Below are 24,449 nucleotides of genomic sequence, written 5' to 3'. Positions count from 1 at the left end.
CTCTACCATGATTAATGGTACCCTCCATTTTCCACACATCTACTCTCATACTGCCGAACCCCTTCCCCCCACCCCCATGATGAGAGAATAGGGATAGAGTCTCCTTAGAGCTTATCCTTCTCCACATGCCTTCGCATCGAACACAGCATTCTTCAACATTTCCATCAGCTGCAAGATCACACCACCTGTCACATCTACCCCTCCCTTCATTTCTGCTTTCCATGGGGACCATTCTCACCACGACTCCCCAGTAGGGTGGGAGGGAGGGGAGGGTGGCAGGAAGGGGGAAGGGGAGGGAGGTGATTGTAGAAATTAACTAAAATTGGAGAATTCAATGTTTATACCATTGGGTTACAAACAAAAGGCGGCACGGAGACACAGGTAGAGTTGCTGCTTTATAGTGCTTGCAGCGCTGCAGACCCGGGTTCGATCCCGGCAATGGGTGCAGTCTGTACAGAGTTTGTATGTTCTCCCCATGAGATCTTCGGTTTCCTCCCACAGTCCAAAGCGTACAGGTATGTAGGTAAATTGGCTTGGTGTAAATGTAAAAATTGTCCATGGTGTGTGTAGGGTGGTGTTAATTTGCGGAGATCGTTGGTCGGCACGGACCCGGTGGGCCGAACGGCCTGTCTCCATGCTATATCTCTAAACTAATCTAAATATATACGGCGCTGTTCCTCCAGTTTGGATGTGGCCTCAGCCTGGCAATGTAGGATGCAAAGGACAGAAAGGTCACTGTGGGAAGGGGAGTTAAAATGGTTAGCAACTGGGAGATCTAGTAGCACTTGGCGGACCGAGTGCAAATGTTCAGCCAAACGGTAGCCAAATCTACGTTTTAAATTTATCCATGAATTTATTTAAAGTAGGATGAAAATTGCAGTCTGTAAGGAGACAGTTTGTGGTTCATTGGCAAGGAGTTTTAAGATAATTGGAGATCAGGTTCTACTGTACTTACCTAGCGTAGATATGTATTTCAACTCACAGACATTTGAAACATGCAGGCATGATCTGGTAACACATTAATACATGTATATAGATGCATGATACTGCCAATATCCTTTTCCTGTGCCCTTTATTCCCCTACCTCCTTCAGTTCCCTCCATTCAGCTTCCCTGCTTTTCACCACTTTGCTTTTACTGGCCCCTCCATCTCAGCTCCCTCCATCTTTATGTCCCTCTTGATTTACCTTATTTTTCCATTTATGGCCCATGCTCTCCATGGACCCCAGCTTTTCACCCTTTCTCCAGCTGTTTGATCTGTTGAAATATGAAGCTCACATAGAAACATAAAAAAATAAGTGCAGGAGTAGGCCATTCGGCTCTTTGAGCCGGCACCGCCATTCAATATGATCATGGCTGTACCGTTGCTGCTGTTTGCTCTCTTCATAGCCACTTTCCAATTGCCCATCATACTCCAAACACCCCATGCATTTTCTAGTCCAAACAGCCACAGCACCCAAAGACCTGCAGCTTATTAGCAGACATTTTCCATAAAATTTTGAGGGAAAATTCAGCCACTTATCCAGTTCTGCCTAATGTCAACAAATTATATTCAGTAGGTCCCCTGCAGGCACCTTGGTGGCTCAGTGTATAATTGCCTGGCCAATAGAGCATATTCAATCCGAGAGAGTGATAGAATCTCACTCAGCCTTCATCATCACTCAGTATGTACAATATTCAAAATTATTTCTGTATATTGTTACATAATGACCACACTGTTTTTTTAAATTACTATTTTTAAACCACACTTGAGATTTCCATTCAAAATTAAAGTGATTGCATGTAGGCATTTAGAAGAAATACATTTATAGTATTGAAAACAAATCATCAGTTCTGTTGCAACTGAAAATTGATTAAATTCTTCCAGTTAGACATTTCATCATTGAAGATATAACCAACAATAATTCACTGCAGGAAAGTACATGGCTCTTACGTAATCATGTACAGATCATCTTAGATTATTTACATTATTGAAGTGTCTCCTGATATCAAGATAAAATATAATGTTTGTCTTTTCAGGACTCTCACAAATGGCTAAATAAACAAAGGGTCCTCTGTCATTTAGTACTTAAGGCCATATTCTCCTCCAGGTGTGTTCTTGCAGTTATTAATGCAGGTAGAAATGTCAAACTTTGCATGCTCACCTGCAGATAAACACATCCTAACCCAATATTAAATTTGAAAGTCATGGCAAAAGTATTCTTTTCATTCATAAGTTTTACTCAGAATCTAAGAATGAATTTTAGTCAATCCTTCCAAGTTTCCATTCCTGAGAGGAAAGCATCCTTGGCAATAAAGTTTATAAAATCAGTCCCAACTTCTGGAGCAGTGTAGAAGTCACTAATGAAATGAGAAGAAAGCTTGAGGATGAGGAGAAAGTCGCTCATGAATTGGTCCTAGCAATAGAAATCCAGGACCATAGTGAATTATGTGGATTAAACCTTCTCATGAGTCATTTTGCAAAAGAGCCTCAGAATTGAAAACACTCTCATGTGCCGCAATTTAAAAGAATATTTGCCAAATGTTCATTGGAATGATTTGCAAAGTATGAGATATTTGGAAATTCAGTGACAAGAAAACTTTATGTTCTCTGACAAAAAATAAAAGATAGATGGAAAATATAGACGCCGACTTGGAAATTGTGTAAGTACACAATTCCCATGCTCTAACAACATTAATCGGTGAAGATCTCAACACTTTCAGAAAGTCATGCACAAATATTTGCAAACTACATAGCAGTTTTTCTATGCCTTGAAATATACCATTAATTTTTCAAAGCTTTTCACTGTGCCTCGGTATGAGTGACAATAATCTAATTTAGATATAGATGCCTGCTCTTTTATAGACAGCATGACGAAGACTGCCCTAACTCTACTTCTTTCAGGCGGCTTTCATCATTCACCCTCATTCCTTTTATTTTGCCATCTTAAACTTACAATAAAGAACATTATCCATTTGATTGAAGAAATTGAAAGTATAGAATGTGAATCAACCAATACTGAATAGATTTTCCTATTATAGTGAGAATTAAAACTGCACTCAATACAAATTTGAAGGAGGATTCAGTAGTTATGGGCCTCAAGTTTGTGTTCTATTTCACTTCCAACCATTCAACATTTGTGAAAGATTTGAATCATCTTTCAATTTTCAGAGGATTGATTTTAAGTTAACCCTAATTCTGACAAAAAAAATTGCACAGTTTTAATGGCTTGAACGGACTTTAATACATTTAACTGATACATTTAACTGATACAATATTCTGTTTTGAATTCTGAAATCAACATTCTACAAAGTGCTAAAGTGGAAATGTGGTGATAAATGTTGGCGCTACCTGGAATGCTGAAAATGGGCCCACAGTACTGGTGCAAATAGCAGTGGATGGAGGTGTCTTGCTGAGTACATGGGAACTCGACATCACAGCAAAGATCACAGCAAAACTAGAGAGCTAAGATTATTTTCATGTGGCAAATAAACTCAAGAAGAGATTTGATGGAGTTGTCCAAGATCATGATTGGTTTAGATAGGGTAAAGAGAGGGAAGCTGTTTTCAGTCATGGATTGTTGTGGGATTGGATATATTGTTTATTTCAAGAAGAGTCCTGTTGTGATCTGAAATTCACTGTCTGTAAAAAGGGTGAAAATGGGATCAATTGAAAGTACATGGTATAGGTACTTTAAAGTGAATAATTCATACAATGGAAAAAAATGAGATAATGGAATTAGCAAGGATTGTTATAGTAGGATGTTACATAAATTTAAAGGGTCAATAACTAGTTAGTGTGTCATAACCATTATTGCTGTAATTTCACAAAATTTAATGACTAAGAATTTAGAAAACAGAATAAGATATTTCTCAAGTTTGGTACAGCCACAAAAATGGACTTCTCTATCCCCAACCTCTCAAAAAAATATTTCCCTTTTATACTGTTGGGATATTTCTATAGACCCCGCTTATTTGTAAATTTAAAATTTATTAAAGCTTTGATGATGTCAGGAATTTACTCATATGAATTAGTGGATTGAAATAATATTTATTTCACTATGAAAAGTAGTGAACCAAGATTATAGACAAGAGCTGGAAATTAAAGTGATGATATTAGCAGAAAATGCTACATCAGTGCCAATTATATTATTGAAAGCATTAACATTAATAGCTCAATTGAAATAGTGAATAAGTAATGCTGTGCAGAAGTTTAATATGTTTATTCTTTGATATCAGTAGCAAATTTTTGTTTTTTTATTATAAGCAAGAATTTCTTGTGTATGTATAAAGGACGCATCATGTAATATTGTCTCCACTACTGTGTTTTGTGCAGGACCTGTGACAGTTGGTCAACTTCAACGGACTTTCCGCAGAGATAACCTGTCACCATATCCATTTATTTCATCGACCCACAATCAAAGTCCTTTACATACAGTGTCCATTAAAAATTTATCTGGGTCTAATCCTGGTGGCCTAGATCGAACTCCGATTCCCCCACGTACATGGCACAGCTCTATTGGACTAGTGGCTGGACAAATTGATACCACCTCTTCATCACCATTTTCAGACAAAGCTATTCCATTTTCCGTCATACAACGATTTCCGACTGAGGTCACCTATACTCTGCAACCAAATCCTAATAATGTGCATGTCCAACAAGGATCTCAAGAGATAGGAAGTGCTGGGCAGAAATATACCAGTTATCTTACTTCTCCTTCACAGTATCATCAGGCCTTCTATCCAACAGGTATAATTTCATTACATTTCTAGTTATTGCTATACACTAAGTTGCTTTCTCTCATCTTGATTGTATGAAATGCATTTTTCAATTGCTCAAAAGCACACAATCTATCAAATATTATGTTATCACAGGTCTTGACTGCATAAGGAACTGTGACAAAATTAATGATTTGGCATAAAGTTAATTTAGGGCAATATGTGCTAAGGATGTATGATATTTATCCCTCTGTGCTAAGAGAAATTATGGTCAATATTAAACAGCATTGGTGAGCAATAGAGGAAATTGTACCAGCAAAGTGTGGTGCACTTATTGGTAAATAATTCAAAATTTTAATTTAACCTATATTACAAATGAATAATGGAATCACTTAGGAGGAATAAACAAATATGTTGTAAGCAATATTAGTAAAAGGAGAGGAGAGATAAAGGAGCTGAGTCAAGTTTGCTTCCACTGTGCTGCCACAGGACATCCTGGAGTTTCCAAAATTACACCCAACCTTGTAATCAGATATCTTTTGACATGCTTCTTGGGCTAACAGTATATTCTTGCTCAAATATCATGCTTCAACCTAGTTATTTTTATTTACATTTTTATTTTTTATTTTTTCCATGTCACACATAATTTTTCGCTTTGACCCTTCCAATGACTCCATCCGATAATTATATAATCTCCGTTATATATTCTGTTCGCTCAGTGTGCTTGAATTTCAACATTGGTAAAATATAGGAAAGTCACAAGGCTTAAGTTATGTTTTGGACAGGAAAATAAAGAAAACACAACTATTATTCTTATGTAGACAAAAATGCTGGAGAAACTTAGTGGGTGAGGCAGCATCTATGGAGCAAAGGAAATAGGTAACGTTTCGGGCCGAAACCCTTCTCCAGCATTTTTGTCTACCTTCGATTTTCCAGCATCTGCAGTTCCTTCTTAAACTATTATTCTTATCGTAGTTTTACTAACATGGCCTCAAACTGTTTGCAACTATCCTTTCAGTTCTTGGATACAATGTGGCTTTCATTTTCCTTGCATTGGTTTCTACAAATGAATCAGACAGCTAATTGATGAAGAGATATTCACAGAACCATGATTTACAACAATAAATGAAGTGCTTCGAAAGGTTGGTTATGGCACACATCAACTACTACCTCAATAAGAAACTTGACCCAACTACAGTTCACCTACCATCACGATAGGTCCATGGAGGATGCGATCTCACTGGCTCTCCACTCTGCACTCGACCACTTGGACACTAACTAAAAAGGCAATACAGGGAGAAGAGATGAGGTACGAAGGTAAGCTAACCAAGAATATAAAGGAGGATAGTAAAAGGTATGTGAAAAGGAAACGAATAATTAAGACCAAAGTTGGACCCTTGAAGACTGAAAAGGTGAATTTATTATGGGGAACAAGGAAATGGCAGATGAGTTGAACAGGTACTTTGGATATGTCTTCACTAAGGAGGACACAAACAATCTTCCTGATGTACTAGTGGCCAGAGGATCTGGGGTGGCGGAGGAACTGAAGGAAATCCGTATTAGGTAGGAAATGGTGTTGGGTAGACTGATGGGACTGAAGGCTGATAAATCCCCAGGGCCTGGTGGTCTACATCCAGGGTACTTAAGGAGGTGGCTCTAGAAATTGTGGATGCATTGGTGTTCATTTTCCATTGTTCTATAGATTCAGGATCAGTTCCTGTGGATTGGAGGGTAGCTAATGTTATCCCACTTTTTAAGAAAGGCAGGAGAAAGAAAGGGAATTAGATACACCTGACCTGAGTGGGCAGATGCAGTTTAATGTGGATAAATGTGAGGTTATCCACATTGGTAGCTAAAACAGGAAGGCAGATTATTATCTAAATGGTGTCAAGTTGGGAAAAGGGGAAGTATAACGGGATCTGGGGGGCCTTGTTGATCAGTCAATGAAAGTAAGCATGCACGTACAGCAGGCAGTGAAGAAAGCGATAGGCATGTTGGCCTCCATAACAAGAGGAGTTGAGTATAGGAGCAAAGAGGTCATTCTGCAGTTGTATAGGGCCCTAGTGAGACCACACCTGGAGTATTGTGTGCAGTTTTGGTCCCCTAATTTGAGTAAGGACATTCTTGCTATTGTGGGAGTGCAGCATAGGTTCACAAGGTTACTTCCCGGGATGACGGGACTGTCATATGCTGAGAGAATGGAGCGGCTGGGCTTGTATACTCTGGAATTTAGGATGAGAGGGGATCTTATTGTAACTTATAAGATTATTAAGGGTTTGGACACTTAAGAGACAGGAAACATGTTCCCGATGTCAGGGGTGTCCAGAACCAGGGGTCACTGTTTAAGAATAAGGGGAAGGCATTTAGAACGGAGATGAGGAAACACTTTTTCACACAGAGTGTTGTGAGTCTGGAATTCTCTGCCTCAGAGAGCGATAGAGGCCAGTTCTGTGGATACTTTCAAGAGAGAGCTTGATAGGGCTCTTAAAGATAGCGGTCAGGGGATATGGGGAGAAGGCAGGAATGGGGCACTGATTGTGGATGATCAGCCATGATCACATTGTATGGCGGTGCTGGCTTGAAGGGCCGAATGGCCTACTCCAGCGCCTATTGCCAATTTTCTATTGTCTATTGAAAATAAAAACCAATGAACTGATTGTGGACTTTGGAAGATGATGACCCACAGTCCTGTTTACATCAAAGGGACGATGGTGGAGAGAGTCAAAAACTTCAAATTCCCGGCCGTGCATATTTCCGACGATCTTTCCTGGACCCAGCACACTGATGCAATCATAAAGAAAGCATATCGGCGCATCTACTTCCTGAGAAGATTACGGAGATTCGGTATGTCATAGAGGATTCTCTTGAACTTCTACAGGTGCCCAGTAGAGAGCATACTGACTGGTTGCATCATGGCCTGGTTCGGCAACTTGAAAGTCCAGAAGCGGAAAAGACTGCAAAAAGTTGTAAACACTTCCCAGGCCATCACCGGCTCTGACCCCCGCACCATCAAAGGGATCTATCGTAGTCACTGCCTCAAAAAGGCAGCCAACATTATCAAAGACCCACACCATCCTGGCCACACACTCATCTCACCACTTCCATCGGGAAGAAGGTACAGGAGCCTGAGAACTGTAACGTCCAGGTTCAGGAACAGCTTCTTCTCTACAGCCATCAGGCTATTAAACACTACAACCTCATAAGCTATGAACTACAATAAACTAATTATTATTGCACTGTTATTATTTGAACTTTTTTTTCTGAGTTTTTAAAATATTATTTATAATGATTACATATTCTGTTGTGCTGCAACAAGTAGGAATTTAATTGTTCTATCTGGGACATATGACAATAAAACACTCTTGACTTGACTTGACCCACCATTATAGTGCTTAGATACATTTTTCCCAATGTATGGGAAGATCCAGCTAATATTATCATATAAAGATATAAAGGGAGGGTGACTAACTTTGTGAGTTCTCGTCATTAGACCAGAATCGATAAGATCTCTAAGGTAACCTCCTGATTACTATCAACCATCATCTTTCAACTGATGGATCTGTAAACCTCCATGTTAAATATTTCTGGAAAGCAGCACTGAGAGTAGAAATAGCTACAAGGGGAACCTTAATGTCCATCATCAAGAGTGCCTCATTAGCACCACCACAGAAAGAGGTGACCATATCCCAAATGACAGTTGCCAGCTGGCACTTTGGCACGTGGGAAGCGAATAAACATAAAACTACTTCTCGCAAATCTACCATGACAGGATTGGTAAAAGCAAGAATTGCATGGTCTTTTAGACATAAATGCCATGTCTTCACACAGAGAACACATTTATTGTTTTGGGTGCCACTATTTTCGTGCTAGATGGAATAGACTTGAGCAGCTCCGGCAGCTCAAAACTAGGCATCCTTGAGGCTCTGTGGGCCATCAACTGCAGTAGAATTGTATTCCACTACAATATCTAACCCTGTAGTCCAGCACAATCCTCAGACAGGCACTAGAGTTGTGCGCAGGACCCAACAATGCTTCAAAAAAGCATGCTGCAGGACATAGCAGGCATAAGCATCAGGTCTACTTAAAAATAAGTTGCCAACCTTAGAATATAATAACAGGAATGAAATGTTGGGGCTTTATAAGGCATTGGTCAGGCCGCATTCAGAGTATTGTGAGCAGTTTTGGTCCCCATATCTGAGGACGATGTGCTGGCGATGGAGAAGGCCCAGAGCAGGTTTACGAGAATGATCCCGGGGATGATTGGGTTTACATATGATGCACGTTTGACGACACTGGGCCTGTACTCAATGGGGTTTAGAAGTGGACCTCATTGAAACTTACAGAATAGTGAAAGGCCAGGATAGAATGGATGCAGAGTGAATGTTCCCATTAGTGGGAGAGTCTAGAACCAGAGGGCATTACCTCAGAATAAAAAGGCGTACCTTTAAAAAGATGAGAAATTTATTTAGTTAGTGGGTGGTGAATCTGTGGAATTCTTACCACAGAGGGCCAAGTCATTAGGTATTTTTAAGGCGGAGATTGACAGATACTTGATTGGTAAGGGTGTCAAGGGTTAAGGGGAGAAGGCAAGAGAATGGGGTTGAGAGGGAAAGATAGATCAGCCATGATTGAATACAGAGTAGACTTGATGGGCCGAATAGCCTACACCTGCTCTTATGAACTTGTGAATTGTGAATCTGATAAAACTGTAAACTAAAATTATGTGCATGCTTATTTGCAATAAATAAACAGGATGCAGTGGACAGATCTGTGTATTCCAAAACCAATGGATCATATCAAAGCTCTGCTTTGTCACATCTAGTTATGCACAATGAAACAGCTAACATGAACAGGAGACACCAAGCACATCTATATCTATAGTGATGGAGTAGCCCAGAATATGTGTTACAGAAATGGTGGAGACATTTTCATTCATCACTCAGCGTTCCCCACAATCCCAGGAGCCATAGGAAATCGCCATGTGACTACAAGAAACAGCTCAAGGACCTGAAACAGCACAGGCAAATTGGACCAGTCAACATTCTGACTATAGTACCGAAGACTTGGGCTCCATAACTAGCTATGAGTCATGTGAGATTTTTGTAAAGCAGTTACAATACTGGCATCCATCCAGCAATATAGAACATTGGCCAGGGATGTTCTGTCCACACATAGTAGGGCAAATCCAAATAGACAATTGCTAACCAGTTATATCATCTATCATCAGCAAAGAGATGGAAGGTGTAATTGATAGTTCAATTAGTTGACATTTACTCATCATCAACCTGCTGACTGATATTCGGTTTGGGTTTAATGAAGACTACTCAGTTTCAAACATCATCGCAAACTTGATTTAAATTTAGACCAAATACCTAAGTTCTGTAGTTGCTATAGTAGCTTTTGACTGAGTATGGCATTAAGGACCCTTGGTATATCTGATGTCAGTGGTCAACAAGGGTAAAGCACTCAGGTGATTTGAGTCATAATTTATACAAAGGATGCTGGTTGTGGCTGTGATAATAGGGAATGCTGGAAATAGCATGGCAGGCAGCATCTGTGCCAAGAGAAACAGAGTTACCATTCCATTGAAGGCTTCGGATGTTTGGCATGCCCCCAACATCCCTCACCAACTTCTACAGATGCACTGTCGAATTTTTTTTTATCGGGATGCATCACAGCATGGTTTTGGAACAGCTTCATTCAAGACCACTAAAAATTGCAGAGAGTCAAGGACACAGCCCAGTCCATCACGCAAACCAACCTCCCTTCCATGCACTCCATCTACACTTCACGCTACCTCGGCAAAGACACCAACATAATCAAAGACCAGTCTCACCCTGGTCACTCCCTCTTCTCGCTTCTCCCATCAGGCAAGACATGCAGATGTTTGAAAACGCCTACCTCCAGATTCAGGGACAGTGTCTTTCCAGCTGCTGTCAGGCAACTGAACTATCCTTTCACCACCAGAGAGCGATCCTGGCTTCTCATCTACCTAATTGAAGATCTTCAAACTATCTTTAATCGGACTTTATCTTGCACTAAATATTATACCTGTTATCCTGTATCTGCACACTGTGGATGGCTTAATTATAATCATATATAGTCTTTTCGTTGAGTGGATAGCACAAAACCAAAAGCCTTTCACTGTACCGCAGTACACATGACAATAATGAGCTAAGCTAAAATTCCAGGCCAATGATCTTTCAAATGGAATAGAAAACATTAGAAATAAGCTAGAGCTAGAGTAAGTTGATTCTCAAAGCAAGGAAAGTAATGGAATTTTCACCTTTCCTACTCCAACATGAATGATGATATGTTGCTAGATTAACTAACTAACCAATCCCTGCCAATTCCACTTTATGTAAGTCATTCCTAGTGTAGAACACTTGTGCTCTTTCTTTCCATTAACTAAGTGGTTGGATTTTCTGAGGCTATGAGAGGGGCTAGGATTATTTTCTTCTTGTATATTTACCAGATCGCTTCATTATTTTAAGAATCAGAGCAGGCCTAAGTTTACTCTTTTCTGAATAATCAACTGTTCAGACAACTTCTACGGTTGCAGTTCTATGCTATGTTAATAATCATCTAGGCAGTTTTAGGAATTTTAGTGTCCAGGAAGTCTTTCTCTAACCTTAACTTTGGTAAGGAACAATCTACAAATATTCCCTGTAAGCAATAGTGGCCCAAATGGTTACCAGTTAACTTATAATTGACAATTAATAATTTGGCAATGCCTTCAAATCTCATGACAGCAGTTGTGGAAATTGAATTAACTTAAATAAATATTGGAATATTTTACAACAAAAGCTATTCTTTGTTATAATGATGAAGAAACTACTCGATTGTCATGAAACCAATTTGGCTAAATTGATTGGAAGGGGGACCCAAGCAGAATTGATGATGGAGCAACAATGGCAAGAGTTTCTAGAAGTAATTCAGAAGACATAGGATCTTTTCATCCCAAAGAGGAAAAAATATACTAAGCGTAGATATAAACCAGCATGGCTGACATAGGAAGTCAAAGACAGCATAAAAGCAAAATAATGCATACAATATGGCAAAGATTAGTAGGAAGCTAGAGGATTGGGAAGCTTTTAAAAACCAACAGAAGGCAACAGAAGCAATAAGGAGAGCAATTATAAAATATGAAGGTAAGCTGGCCAATAATATAAAAGTGGATACCAAAACTTTGATCAGATTATATAAAGAGTCAAAGAGAGGATAGAGTGACATTGGACTATTGAAAGATGAAGAGGGGAACAAAAACATGGCAGATGAACTGAATACATTTTTGCACCAGTCTTCATAATGGAAGACACTGTCAATATACCCGAAATTCAAGTGAGTTTGGGTGAAGAAGTGCAAGATGCTATTACTGAGGAGAAGGTGCTTCGGAAGCTGAAAGGTCTGATGGTGGATAGGTCACCTGGACCAGATGGACTACACCCTAGGAGTGTGAAAGAATTAGTTATAGAAATTGTGGAGGCATTAGTAGTAATCAGTCAGCAATGGTTCAGTCAGAAAATAACTAATAAATCTGAAATTTGCTTAAATTCTCCACTGGAATACAAAGTACCAAGCAAATCACCCCAAAAAAACTTGTAATTGGACCAAACTTTGGGATTCCCATTCAAGACCAGAATACAAAATTGCGTGATTTCTCAGTCCTACTGTTGAGAAATCTATGTGTTTCCATTCCTAGTTAGATGTGGGGGCAAAAATAGCAAGCAGATTCACTTCAATGGGGAAGACCAATGGTAAACACAAGGACTAAGTATAAACATTTATTTTTATTTCTTTACATGAGTTAATTTATATTTATTGTTTCATAGTATCAGAAAAAATCACAAACGTTCAATCTCTTTGATAGTTTTGACAGCCAGTATGCTTGAAGTTATGGCTTACCAACTGACACAGATTCTCTGGCTGGGGCTTGTTGTTTATGAAAATAAAGGCCCTATGTTACTCAGAGTGTTGTTCATCAGTTTGGAGCTAGGTTACCCAAGGAATTTCACACTATGGGGGTTCTGCTCAAGGTAAGAATGGGTTCTGCATGCAGCATACTGGAAAGCATGGGTATTAATGGTTCGCAGGTGATTTGGGCCAATATGCCCTTGTGAAATTTGTCACGTGGCATTTTAAAGAAATTTTACTGACAAGGGTTTTCTTTTTCTAGCTGTCTTGCAGTGTTGTCCTCCTAACTCCCACCTGGATCCAATGACAGGTTGTCCCAATACAAACACTTCTTCTTATCCTAACTACAACTATTATCAGGTGCGTTCATATGACATAGAAAATAGAGCATAGAACATAGAATATAGAACAGTACAGCACAGGAGCAGACCCTTCAGTCAACCATGTTTGCACTGGCAATGACTCTAATCTAACTAATCCCTGGTCTATATTCTTCATTTCCTTCATTTTTATGGGTTGTCGAAATGCCCCTTAAATGTTGTTATTGTATATGCTTCTACCACCTTCCCAGGCAGGGCATTCCTGGCATCTATCATTCTCCGTTTAAGAGGTTTACCTCACATAACTTTTTTTAATGTTGCCACTTTCTCCTTAAGCCTATGTCCTCTAGTATTTAACATTTTCACCCTAGGAAAAAGGTTCTATCTATCTACTGTATTCATGCCTTCCATAATTTTAGATGCTTCTATCAAGTTGCCCCTCAGCTTCTGATGTGCCAGAGAAAACAAGTCAAGTTTGTCAAACGTTTCCTTATAAATAATACACTTCAATCCAGTCAGCATCCTGGTGAACCTGTCCTACACCCACTCCAAAGCCTCCACATCCTTCCTATTTTGTGGCGACCAGAACAGAACATAATTCTCCTAACGTGGCCAGACCAAAAGTCTTATACAATTGCAACGTAATGTGCCAATGATTATACTCTATATCCTGATCAATGAAGGGAAGCATGCCATAAGTCTTCTTTACCACCCTATCTACAGGTACATTGACTACATTTCTCCCATCTTGCCTCTTGCAAAGATGCCAACCCTAACACTCAATATGTCTGTCTCCACTGCATCTGCTCCAAGTTGAGGCTTTTCATTCCAAGATGTCTGAGATGTTTCCTTTCTTTAGCAAATCTGGTTTCCCCTGCTGCTATGGGTGGAGCCCTCAGCTGCATCTCCTGTGTCCTGCAGTTCTTCTTTTGCTACCTCTCCCTCCAGACAGAATAAGGATAGCATTCTCCCGTACCTCAGTTTTCTCACCAGTTTTCGCTTCCATCATATTTGACATATCCTCCACCTTCATCATGATCCCACTATCAGTCACATCATCCCATCTCTGCTTCTTCCCCCACAGCTACCTTGATTGCAAATATCTACTGGTAAATTAGCTGGAGCTCCTGCCCTGTTTCTCCAAGGACCCCATCCCTTATTCTCAATTCTGCTCTTGGATAGCCAAGACATCCTCTTTAGTCCTCACCTGGGTCTCCTCTGTCCCATAACTCTGCTCTTGTTCTTCCTTCTCCCAGGTGGAACAAGAATGAAGTTTACTGCTCTTCACCTTTCACCTCACCAGACTCCTCATTCAAAACATATCTCTCCTATATTTTTACCATTTCAAAGTGATCCCCCACCAGTAACATCTTCCCTTCCCCATCCCTTTCTGTTGAGTCTCTTATTTCTGTAACTCCTTGGTTTGCTTATCCTTTCCCACCCAATCCAATGACATTTCCCCTGCAATTGCAGGAAATATAACACTTGTTCCAACAACTCCTCTCTCACTTCATTTCAGGAACCCCAGCAGCCCTTCCTTGTGAGACATTGATTCATATAGAAACATAGAAATTAGGTGCAGGAGTAGGCCATTCGGCCTTTCGAGCCTGTATAACCTGTTCCAACCTCATTTAATGCATTCAGTGCTCCAGATATGGCTTCCTTTAATTCTCCAATTTCAAGTAATAGCACCCCCCCCACACACTTTTTCCTCTGCCCCCACCCCAGTCCACACAAAAAAAAATCATTATCTTCCACTGCCCTAGTCACCATCTTTCTCCCATCTTTTCTCCCATCTCCAGTCCCATATTTTCCATCCTATATCCCCACCCAGGGTTCACTTCCACCCATATCCCTCCTCCAGCATTACATTTCACTTCTCTTTACTTATCTGATACCCTTTTGTCTCCTTTTCACCTCTATCCTTTGTCGCTACTCTGCCCATCTGCCAATCACCCCCTCAAACTGCACCTGTAATCCTCTATTCATCTATCACTTGCCAGACTTTGCCCCCCACTCTCCAACAGTCTGCAGAAGGGTCCCGACCAGAAACATGGCCAATTCCTTCACAGATGCTGCCTGATTCATTGCATTCCTTCAGCACTTTGTTTTTTAACACCCTATCCACTTTGTATATCAATGCTCCTAGGGGTCCTGCCATTTACTGTACTGTTGCTCCTGAATTTAACCTTCCAAAATGCACAACTTCACACTTATCCAGATTAAGTTTCATCTGCCATTGCTGCACACAAATTTCCAACAGATCTACACCCAGCAATATCCTCTGACAACCTTCCTCACTATCCATAGCTCTGCTAATTTCCGTGTTGTCTACAAACTTACTAACCAGCTACTCAACATTTTAACCCATATAATTTAACATATTACAAACAACATAGATGCCCACACTAATGTTTGCTGAGTATCATTGGTCCCAGATCTCCAGTGTGAAAATTCTGTAGTTTAGAAAATAAGCTCAGAACTACTTATAAGATGTATAATATAACTATGTCCTTTTAAACTTGCCTTGAACCCTGTTTCTCTTATTGAAACAAAGATTAATTATTTTACTTTGAGTTTTTTAACATGTGATTTAAGTAGCAGAGGGGGAGTTTGAGACAAACATCCTAAACATAATACATTTGTGGAGATAAGGGTTGAAAAAGTTCTGAGGATCCCCATTCCTGGTTAAAGTACAGTTTCACAATACGACTGTCAATGTCATAGTTTGCATTGAATTTCCTGTAAAATATAGAATCAAAGTACAGTCAATTTGAACAGTGCAGATCGAAAAGGAAGATTGCGCTTCATAGATGCTGCCTCACCCGCTGAGTTTCTCCAGCATCTTTGTCTACCCATTCACACAAGTTCTGTTATCCCATTTTCCTCACCCACTCCCTACACATTAGGGGCAATTTTACAGAGACAAGTTAACCTACAAAGCCAATGCGTCTTTGGGATGTGGGCGGAAACTCACACGCTTGCAGGGAGAATGTGCAAATTCAACACAGGTAGTCCCGAGGACAGGATCGAACACAGATCTCTGGCGTGTGAGGCAACAAGTCCACCAGTTGTGCCACTATATTTTATTTTCCGATGATGTGCTGGCCGTGGTTGTGCGCATGTGCTGGGGGACGATGTGCAGGCCTTGGCAGTGCACATGTGTAAGGCGGCTGGCCCTGCCAGCGGATGAGGAGTGAGCGGAGAGCGGAGACCCGGCGGCCTGAACACGGATATGGATGGCGGGCGGAGACGGAGAGTGACAGAGAGAGAGCTAGAGATGGGGGCCCGCTCAGAGTTGAACGATAGGTGTCCCGGGTGCTTGCCACTCCGGGCAAAATGGCATGGCTCTTAGGTTGCCTGGCGGGATTTTAGGTCGCCATTGGCACCCAGGCAACCGTTAATTTCGAGCCCTGCTTCAGTTACCTTGGCTCATTTTCTTCCTTTCTACTTCCTCCCTATTCTTAAATCCTTCCATTATTCCTTTCAAATTAATTTGATTTTAAGTGTATTTGACGCCTCTTTACAATTTAATCAAAGATGACTTAGTAATAGTTTTAAATCAATGTTTCGGTGGCACATTTAAAAAAATTATCTCCTTTTATTTGCAAATAAAATTAAGTCATAAGTGATAGCAGTAGAATTAAGTCATTCGGCCCATCAAATCTACTCCGCCATTCAATCATATTATTCTTGGTTCATTGCATCTAACATTATTGTAAACTAAGACTAATATTGCCTTTGGTCATAAGCACCAACATATATTTCTGAAAGTATGTGTGGAGAACAGAGAACAGAGATGCCTGAGGTTTTAAACAAAAAAAAGAGGGGAAAAAATCACTCTTTCACCCTGTGAATTTATTAGCAAACGAAAGGTTGGTTTAGAAATTAATCTGAATGTTCAAAGACACACGAAATGATCATTGAACAACATACCAGTGACTACTTGGTTGTGGGTTGGCAACTGAAGTTCACCAGTGCAAAAAACTGGTTTGAGCCAGACAAGAGGAGAGAAGCAAGCCAAAACCGTCAATACCATCAATGTTATCCATCCATTGTTGTCCTTAAAAGTTGGTGATGAGGCGCCTAATTGAACCACTGTGATGAAGGTAATCCTTTCTGAGAAAGATATACCTACAATGTTGTTCAGTAAGAATTTTGGGACATCTTAATTATTTAGACCAAGTGATAATGTAGGAAAAATAATATGCTTCCAAATCAGGATGTGTAACTAACAGAGGAACCTTCGGGTGATGATGTTCTGCTGGCTCTTTGTGTCAATGTCACTTGCTAGCCTATATCCATAGAGCCAATAGGATTGCTGCATGCAAGCATGCACTAGTTTATTCCCAGAGATGTTCCATATGGAACTGAATATTTGGCAATCATTAACAAGTGTCCATAATTAATTTGATTGGAATAAAGCTGTCATTCATTTAAAACAGTGGATTGAAAGAACAGAAGCAATGGATACATTAGTAACAATATAATCCCAATCATAATTTGCAATAATTGCGGAAGCGACTCAAGTTTGCACAATGAACATGGAAAACAAGCACAAAAGGAATGGGAAAAGTCTAACTTGTCTATGAATGTGTTTTGTCGTAAAACATATTCAGTTGGGTAGTTAGGACAGACGCTGTAGGATTGTGCTTGTAAACACCAACAGCTAAACTATGGTATTAACAACAAATATATATTTTGTGCAATTCTGTCAGTTTAGGGGCTCTATTGATGAAAGGGTTTTCTGAAGCACTCTATGGACACTATTCTGAAGTGACTATTGGCATGGTGCAAAATTAACAAATTATTTGAACAATCAAATGTGTGATACTAAATTGGCACAATTTTTGCCATTATCAAATGCCACTATACAACCTGCAATGCACAGGAGAAATCCAAGATCAAATCAGAGACTGTCCACTTTACAATGGTGCCTTCCTCACCTTGGTGCCACTGTGTTGTGTTGTGTCGTGGACTTTCTATGTTTGTGCTTTTTTTTAAATTTCTATTTTATTTTTTTAATATGTTTTAATATTTATTAATTATTTATTTTTATGATACTGACTGTAAAGGGAAATTCATTTCGTTGTCTCTAATTGAGACAATGACAATAAATTTGAATACAATACAATACAAAAAAAAAATGCATTTTGTTGTCTCTGTACTGTACACTGACAATGACAATTAAAATTGAATCTGAATCTGAATCTGAATCTGAATCTTCCTCTAACTCGTAGAAAAACAACGATTCTGCAGGATGTGTTTGCCACATGAAATGATAATTGACCTACAGCTCATAGTGATAGACGCAATGCCTGTTTAAATGCCATTTAGACATATGACTGCAGGTAGCATAATTTCCCTATTTTCTACTTCTTTGCTCCAGAGACCTTTGGAAAGCTTTTCACTATGTCATCATATAAATGCAGAAGGCCGATGATGTATGGATTGTTTGCCTCAACAGGGTACGAAGTAAATTTGCCCAGTACCGATCATGGCTACAATATGCAAGCACCCAGATTCATCTCTCTAATTTGATTCCTAAAGGTACAAAGTACCATCATGGGAATGGGAACTTGTAATGAACTGCAAGATTAGTTAACTACAAGAAAGGGTTCATGCAGATGTGTGTTAAAATTCCTACAATCTGCTATAAGATTTTTATATGCAGGCAATCCAGTATTGGATACACTTCTGTTCTAAGAAGATATAGGAGGCAAGAAATACCCATGGCAGATTTGGCTTATAACACATGTGAAGATCTACAGTGTAGGATAGTAGAGCTGTAACCTGAGCCACATGACGACGAGGTGTGCCATTTCATAAGCCATCAAAATATGAAAGAAACATTACAGATGCTTAGGTAGATTTTGAGCTTTTTGTTAGTTTCGCCCACAAGGATGCCAAATAGAATATAGGAATGATATTGGCCTGCTGCGCCTTGCACAATATAGGAAAATCGAGAAGATTGTAGCTGAAAGTGGAATAATGAGAAGCAGGGGAAGGCTGAAGAATGGCACACAGCGCTTCCAAATCATCACATGCAATACTTCCTGAGGTACAAAGGACAGAATTGTTTTAAAATTTACAGCATTGTATTGTATTGTATTGTATATCTTTATTGTCATTTCCTGAGTATTTGCATACCCAGAAACAAAAAAACGTTGCTCAACCAGTGTCCATTCAGTGTACATGAAAAAAATAAATAGAAATAAAAATAAAAAATACATGTCATGAACAAATTTAACACTCTACTAAACATTCAACAGCCGTTCCGACTGGCAGCGGCACAACAGTGGCTCTCCTGCAGTGTGGGGGTTTGTGCGCGATACTTGGCAGGGGGCAAAGTCCATTTAACAGTCTTATAGCCTGTGGGAAGAAGCTGAGGAGCATCCTGCTGGTTTTGCAGCTAATGCTCCTGTACCTCTTCCCAGATGGGAGGATGGAGAAAATGTCATGTGATGGGTGGTAAGGGTCTTTGATGATGGAGATGGCTCTGTTGATACTTCCCTGTACCAGCAGGAAGGGGAGTGAGCACCATAATCCTGCTTGCGGTCTTCACTATCCTGTACATTGGTGCAATTTAAATCCCGAACCAGGATGCCGTATGTCATCTCCGACAGTCCCCCTATAAAAAGTCGGTAAGTGAGCCTTCAAAGTCTCTTGACCAGGCTGTGGGGAATTATCAGACAGGTGTAGTCCTAAGAAAACCCTTTCCACATCAGCTCCGTCGATGTGCAGAGGTGTATCTGTGTTCCCCGCCCTCCTGAAGTCAGTCTCCTTAGTTTTTCCCCTTTATTTGTGGGATTTGCACCACCCCAGCAGCTCCACCTCCAGCTGTACCCGATTCATGGGGTCACTATGAGACCCACCACTGTTGTATCATCAGCGAACTTGTTGATGAAGTTGTTATGAGTCTGGCAGTACAATCGTTTGTCAGCAGACTAAACAGAAGAACAAAGCTTACAATTTTCTAAACTATATGGCCCAGGAATTTTCAGCCCATCTCTGTTTCATATATACATTAACCCAGGGTCCCTTTCCTAGGAACTATATATCCCCTACTTTACAATTTACACTAGGGACTCCGCCTTGTACAAGTTAAGTTATTCAAAGTCCTCGGGTAGGGATTAACCTACAGTGAAAAAAATCTTTTTACGTCTGTTCTGAGTAGTGGACCCCTTATTTTGACAAGACCCCAGCTTCCAAGCTATCCACCTGGGGAAAACCTGCCATGCTCTATGTCACAGGAGAAACAAACAATTTACAAACTCAATGGCCCATTTTCTAATCTCTGTTTACAACAAACCCACCATCTAGGAGATATCTAGACTTTAGAGACACTGGGACAATTTACAATTTTATCAAAGCCAATTAACCTACAAACCTGTACGTCTTTGGAGTGTGGAAGGAAACCAGAGCACCTGGGGAAACCCTACACGGTCACAGGCAAAATGTACCAACTCATACTGACAACATCCATAGTCAGGATCGAACCTGGGTCTCTGGTGCTGTGAGGCAGCAGCTCTACTGCTACACCACTGTGCCGCCCCAAATCTAGTAAGTATATCTTTCCTTTTGTCGAGAGACCAGACATTACACAATACCATATTGTTTCAAAACCAGTCTTGTTTTCATCCTTAATTTTGTCTGAAGAATGGCCCCGACCCAAAACATCACCTAACAATTTTCTCCATAGATGCGGAGATTCATGGAGTTACTCCAGCACTTTGTGCTTTGTTCATGTTAACTTTGTTTTTCTTTCCAGAGGTGTTGTCTAAACTAAGTGTTTCTGAGATTTTCTGCTTTTTTGTTCAGATTTCCAGACTCTATATTCTTGATTGTTTTTGTTTGCTTTCTTAGGCTGTAGACTCAGTCTATAACATTCCATATGCTCATTCAATCTGTTGATGCGTTTTGCCTCCACCATTCTTGACCCCACCATTTTCTGAATGAAATTATTTTCCTTCGATTCCCCTCCTTCCTTCAACCAATTACCCTAAACCCATGAAAATTAGATTTGTATTTCTCCATGTTAAGAGAAATAAGTGTTCTGGTTCTGCCAGCCTGACTCTTCCATTCTGTACATCTGAATTAAATTCCCTCTCAGCAATTTTTGTTTCCAATGAAAATGATCATGGCTCAGAACTAAATTCTTCAGCATCTCTTTCTTGAGGTGACAAGAAGGTGACCAGAACTTTCAGCAGTACTTCAGTTATGGTCTAACTAGTGTTTTGTATAGGTACAGCAAAACATAATTATCGTCATGTTGTATATCTCCGTCAATTAAGTTGTATTTAATTACTACTGACTTGTTACACTCAGGGAACTGTGCAGATGCACACCAAGATTCTCTGCTATTCAAGTTCACATTCATTGTCGCATGCACCAATTACAGTGATATTTGAGTTACCATACAGCCAGACAAATAAAAAAAGAAAGCAATACACAATAATAATTTTAACATAAAGGTCCACCACAGTGGAATCAACATTCCTCACTGCGATGGAAGGCAATAAAATTCAGTCATCTTCCTCCTTTGTTCACCCATGGTGGTCGGGGCCTTGAACCCTTAGCACAGCCTCTGCTGACGGCCCAATGTTAAAGCCTTCTCGACACTGTTCAGTATTTTTCTCCTTATTGTCTATTTCCAGACTTTGATTTCTGTAATGCATTATCTTGCAATTCTCTGAATTAAATTCCATTTGCCATTCTTTTATTCAAATGATCATTCCTACAACTATTTCCTTATAATTAACCACAGAGATAGTTTTGATATCATCACCAACCTTTTAACCATAGCCCCTAAGTAGAGTAAGAGTAAGTTTTAAGTTTAATTACTTTAAAAGTGGATGTGCCTCCAAGTAAAATGGGTAAGGAAGAAAATAGCAGAGTCTCTGAACATGATTTTGCAATCCTCTTTGGTTACAGGCTGGAGGACTGTACTTTTAAGAAGAAAGGGATATGAAAGGAATAGACCAAGTAATAAAATGTCAATCAGCTTAACATCAATGGTGAGCTTTGTGCTGATCCCTAAATTTTAGTGGCATATATTTCAATGATTTGGAATTAAATTTAGATGCTATGCCAGTCAACAAACTGATGGATCATCATAAAGTCCCATCTCCCATTCAGAGGATGAAAACTATTTTTTAATCTGACCATGCCAATATGTGAGTTCAGACCCGTAGCAATGTGACTCATCTCTAACTCTTAACCAAACTATGAATAGCTCCCTAAACCCATCTAGTTAAGAAGGATATTCACCATCACAGTTGTTATCTCAAGAGTAATAAGTCCTAGAACCTTCTAGAAACATGAACTTCTCAAAAATCTGATTTGAATCTTGTCCCTTTCTTGAATGCTTCTATCTATATTGCTTAATCATTCTTTATGAGAATTCTGCATGTATTATCTTTTTACACTGACTCTGTCTCCGTTTATGTTAGAGCACTAGAATTCACCTGTGATAAAAAAAAATATTTGCATCCCAGATACTTAAATATATGTGGACCTGCATTTTCGGGAGTGCAAATGAGGGAGAAGTAATCTAATTGAAATATGCAGATTTGCAATTACTTTAGGGTTGATGCTCAGTTGCCGGACACAGTGCGAACTCCATCTTCAAGTTCGCCAACGACACCACCGTTGTTGGACGAATTACAGATGGTGATGAGTATAGAAGTGAGAGCGACCAATTGACCAAGTTGTGCCAGCACAACAACCTGGCTCTCAATATCAGTAAAACCAATGAACTGATTGTGGACTTTTGAAGAAGAAGAATGAGGATCCATAATCCTGTTTATATCAACGGGACGATGGTGGAGAGAGCCAAAAAGCTTCAAATTCCTGGGCATGCATATTTCAGAAGATCTTTCCTGGACCCAGCACACTGCTGCAATTATAAATAAAGCAGATCAATGCCTCTACTTCCTGAGAAGATTACAGAGATTCGGTATGTCAGAAAGGATTCATTTGAACTTCTACAGGTGTACAGTAGAGAGCATATTGACTGGTTGCATCATGGCCTGGTTCGGCAACTTGAACACCCAGGAGCAGAAAAGACTGCAAAAAGTTGTGAACACTGCCCAGTTCATCATCGGCTCTGACCTCCCCACCATCGAAGGGATTTATCGGAGTCGTTGCCTCAAAAAGGCAGCCAGCATCATCAGAGACCCACACCATCCTGGCCACACACTCATTTATCTATCTGGGACATATGACAATAAAACACTCTTGATTCTTGACTTTCTTGACTCTTAAGAGAGATGAGATGAAATGTCTTCTCGAGAGGATAATGAAAAATTGAAATTCTCAACCTAAAATGAGTGTGGTGGCTAGGTTACTGATCATATTTAGGGCAGGGATTGATAGATTGTTTTCATATGTTATGGGAATCAAGCTTATTGGGTTAATCTAGGCAGTGATGTTAATGTAAAAGATCAGCCATGGTCTTATTAATTATCACAGCAAACACAGAAGAGATAAATGTTCTACATCTGTTTTTACTTATTTTATTCTTAGAGTTTTACATTAATTCTTCCATCACTCTCTAACTATATTTGCATTAAAGTAGAGTATACCCCCATGTTGGTAAAATAGCTCCACTAAACCTGGCTGTGTTTACTACTGTTGGGAATTTAACTTCCATTGATAAAAATACATATATTGATGCTCCTGAACACATTATCAATGATGTAACCTGGGGTCATTGGGTGTTTCAGGTATTTCAACATCAGACACCCACACCCAGGCGACCCAGCTGTGATTGATCAGATGGCATTCGCTCCTCCCCATGGAACTCCTCTCCTGATCCAGAGCCATCTCGAGGCTTTCTCCACTGCCTCTGTGGTGTTCTTGATGGCTCTTCTCCTCTCCATTCTGTTAATGCCCAGTGCATTCAAGGCTTTGTATAGCGATTGCACTGCAAAACCTCTGCAGCCAATCTCGATGGGTATACGCCTTGCCTACAGTTTAATTACGCTTCATGTGACATATCCATGCGACTCTGTGTGTCTTTATATAGACAACCTATTTTGCTGCTCCACTCTATTACAAGTAGTTAGGTGAACCTTGTTTGTTTTAAGTCCATGAATTGATTGATTTTGTTACATACAGTATCTGTTGTATTAAAGATCATTCTGTTTGAAATATGACCATTATTAGAACAATATTATTTGGATGGGGATAAGTTTAAGTGTATGAAAGTTATGTAAGATCATTGAATGAGATTTTTCTGCTGATGAATTTAATGTAAAAAATTTCAAAGTCTGGGGAGGAAAAATCCAGACCTGGTGGAATCGTGATTGTTATTTACATGAAAAGAACATACTGGAGAAAACAAATGTAGAATAAGCGACTACTGTAAAGCACTTGCACTCCTTGAGCTTGTGGGTGCATGCCATTTTAACTCTCATTCCCTTTCTTGATATGTCTGTGCTCAGCTTCTCCATTGCTATGGACAGGCCAAATATAAATTAGAAGAACAACATTGAATATTTTGCTTGAGTAGCTT

General features: G+C 39.7%; 1 protein-coding gene across 1 annotated transcript in view; it reads left to right on the top strand.

The window, feature by feature from the left end:
• Window positions 1-24,449, top strand: part of hsf5 (heat shock transcription factor family member 5) — a 42,929-nt gene that overhangs the window by 2,205 nt on the left and 16,275 nt on the right. The window contains exons 2-3 of the mRNA XM_055658011.1: window positions 4,315-4,728; window positions 12,874-12,971. Coding sequence (XP_055513986.1) covers window positions 4,315-4,728; window positions 12,874-12,971 — 512 coding nt within the window. The remainder of the gene's footprint in view (window positions 1-4,314; window positions 4,729-12,873; window positions 12,972-24,449) is intronic.

Source organism: Leucoraja erinacea, chromosome 28 (genome assembly GCF_028641065.1).
Source record: "Leucoraja erinacea ecotype New England chromosome 28, Leri_hhj_1, whole genome shotgun sequence".
Classification (NCBI taxonomy): Eukaryota; Metazoa; Chordata; class Chondrichthyes; order Rajiformes; family Rajidae; genus Leucoraja; species Leucoraja erinaceus.
Note: the sequence above shows the minus strand (reverse complement) of the source record. Positions and strands in the feature narration are given on the sequence as shown.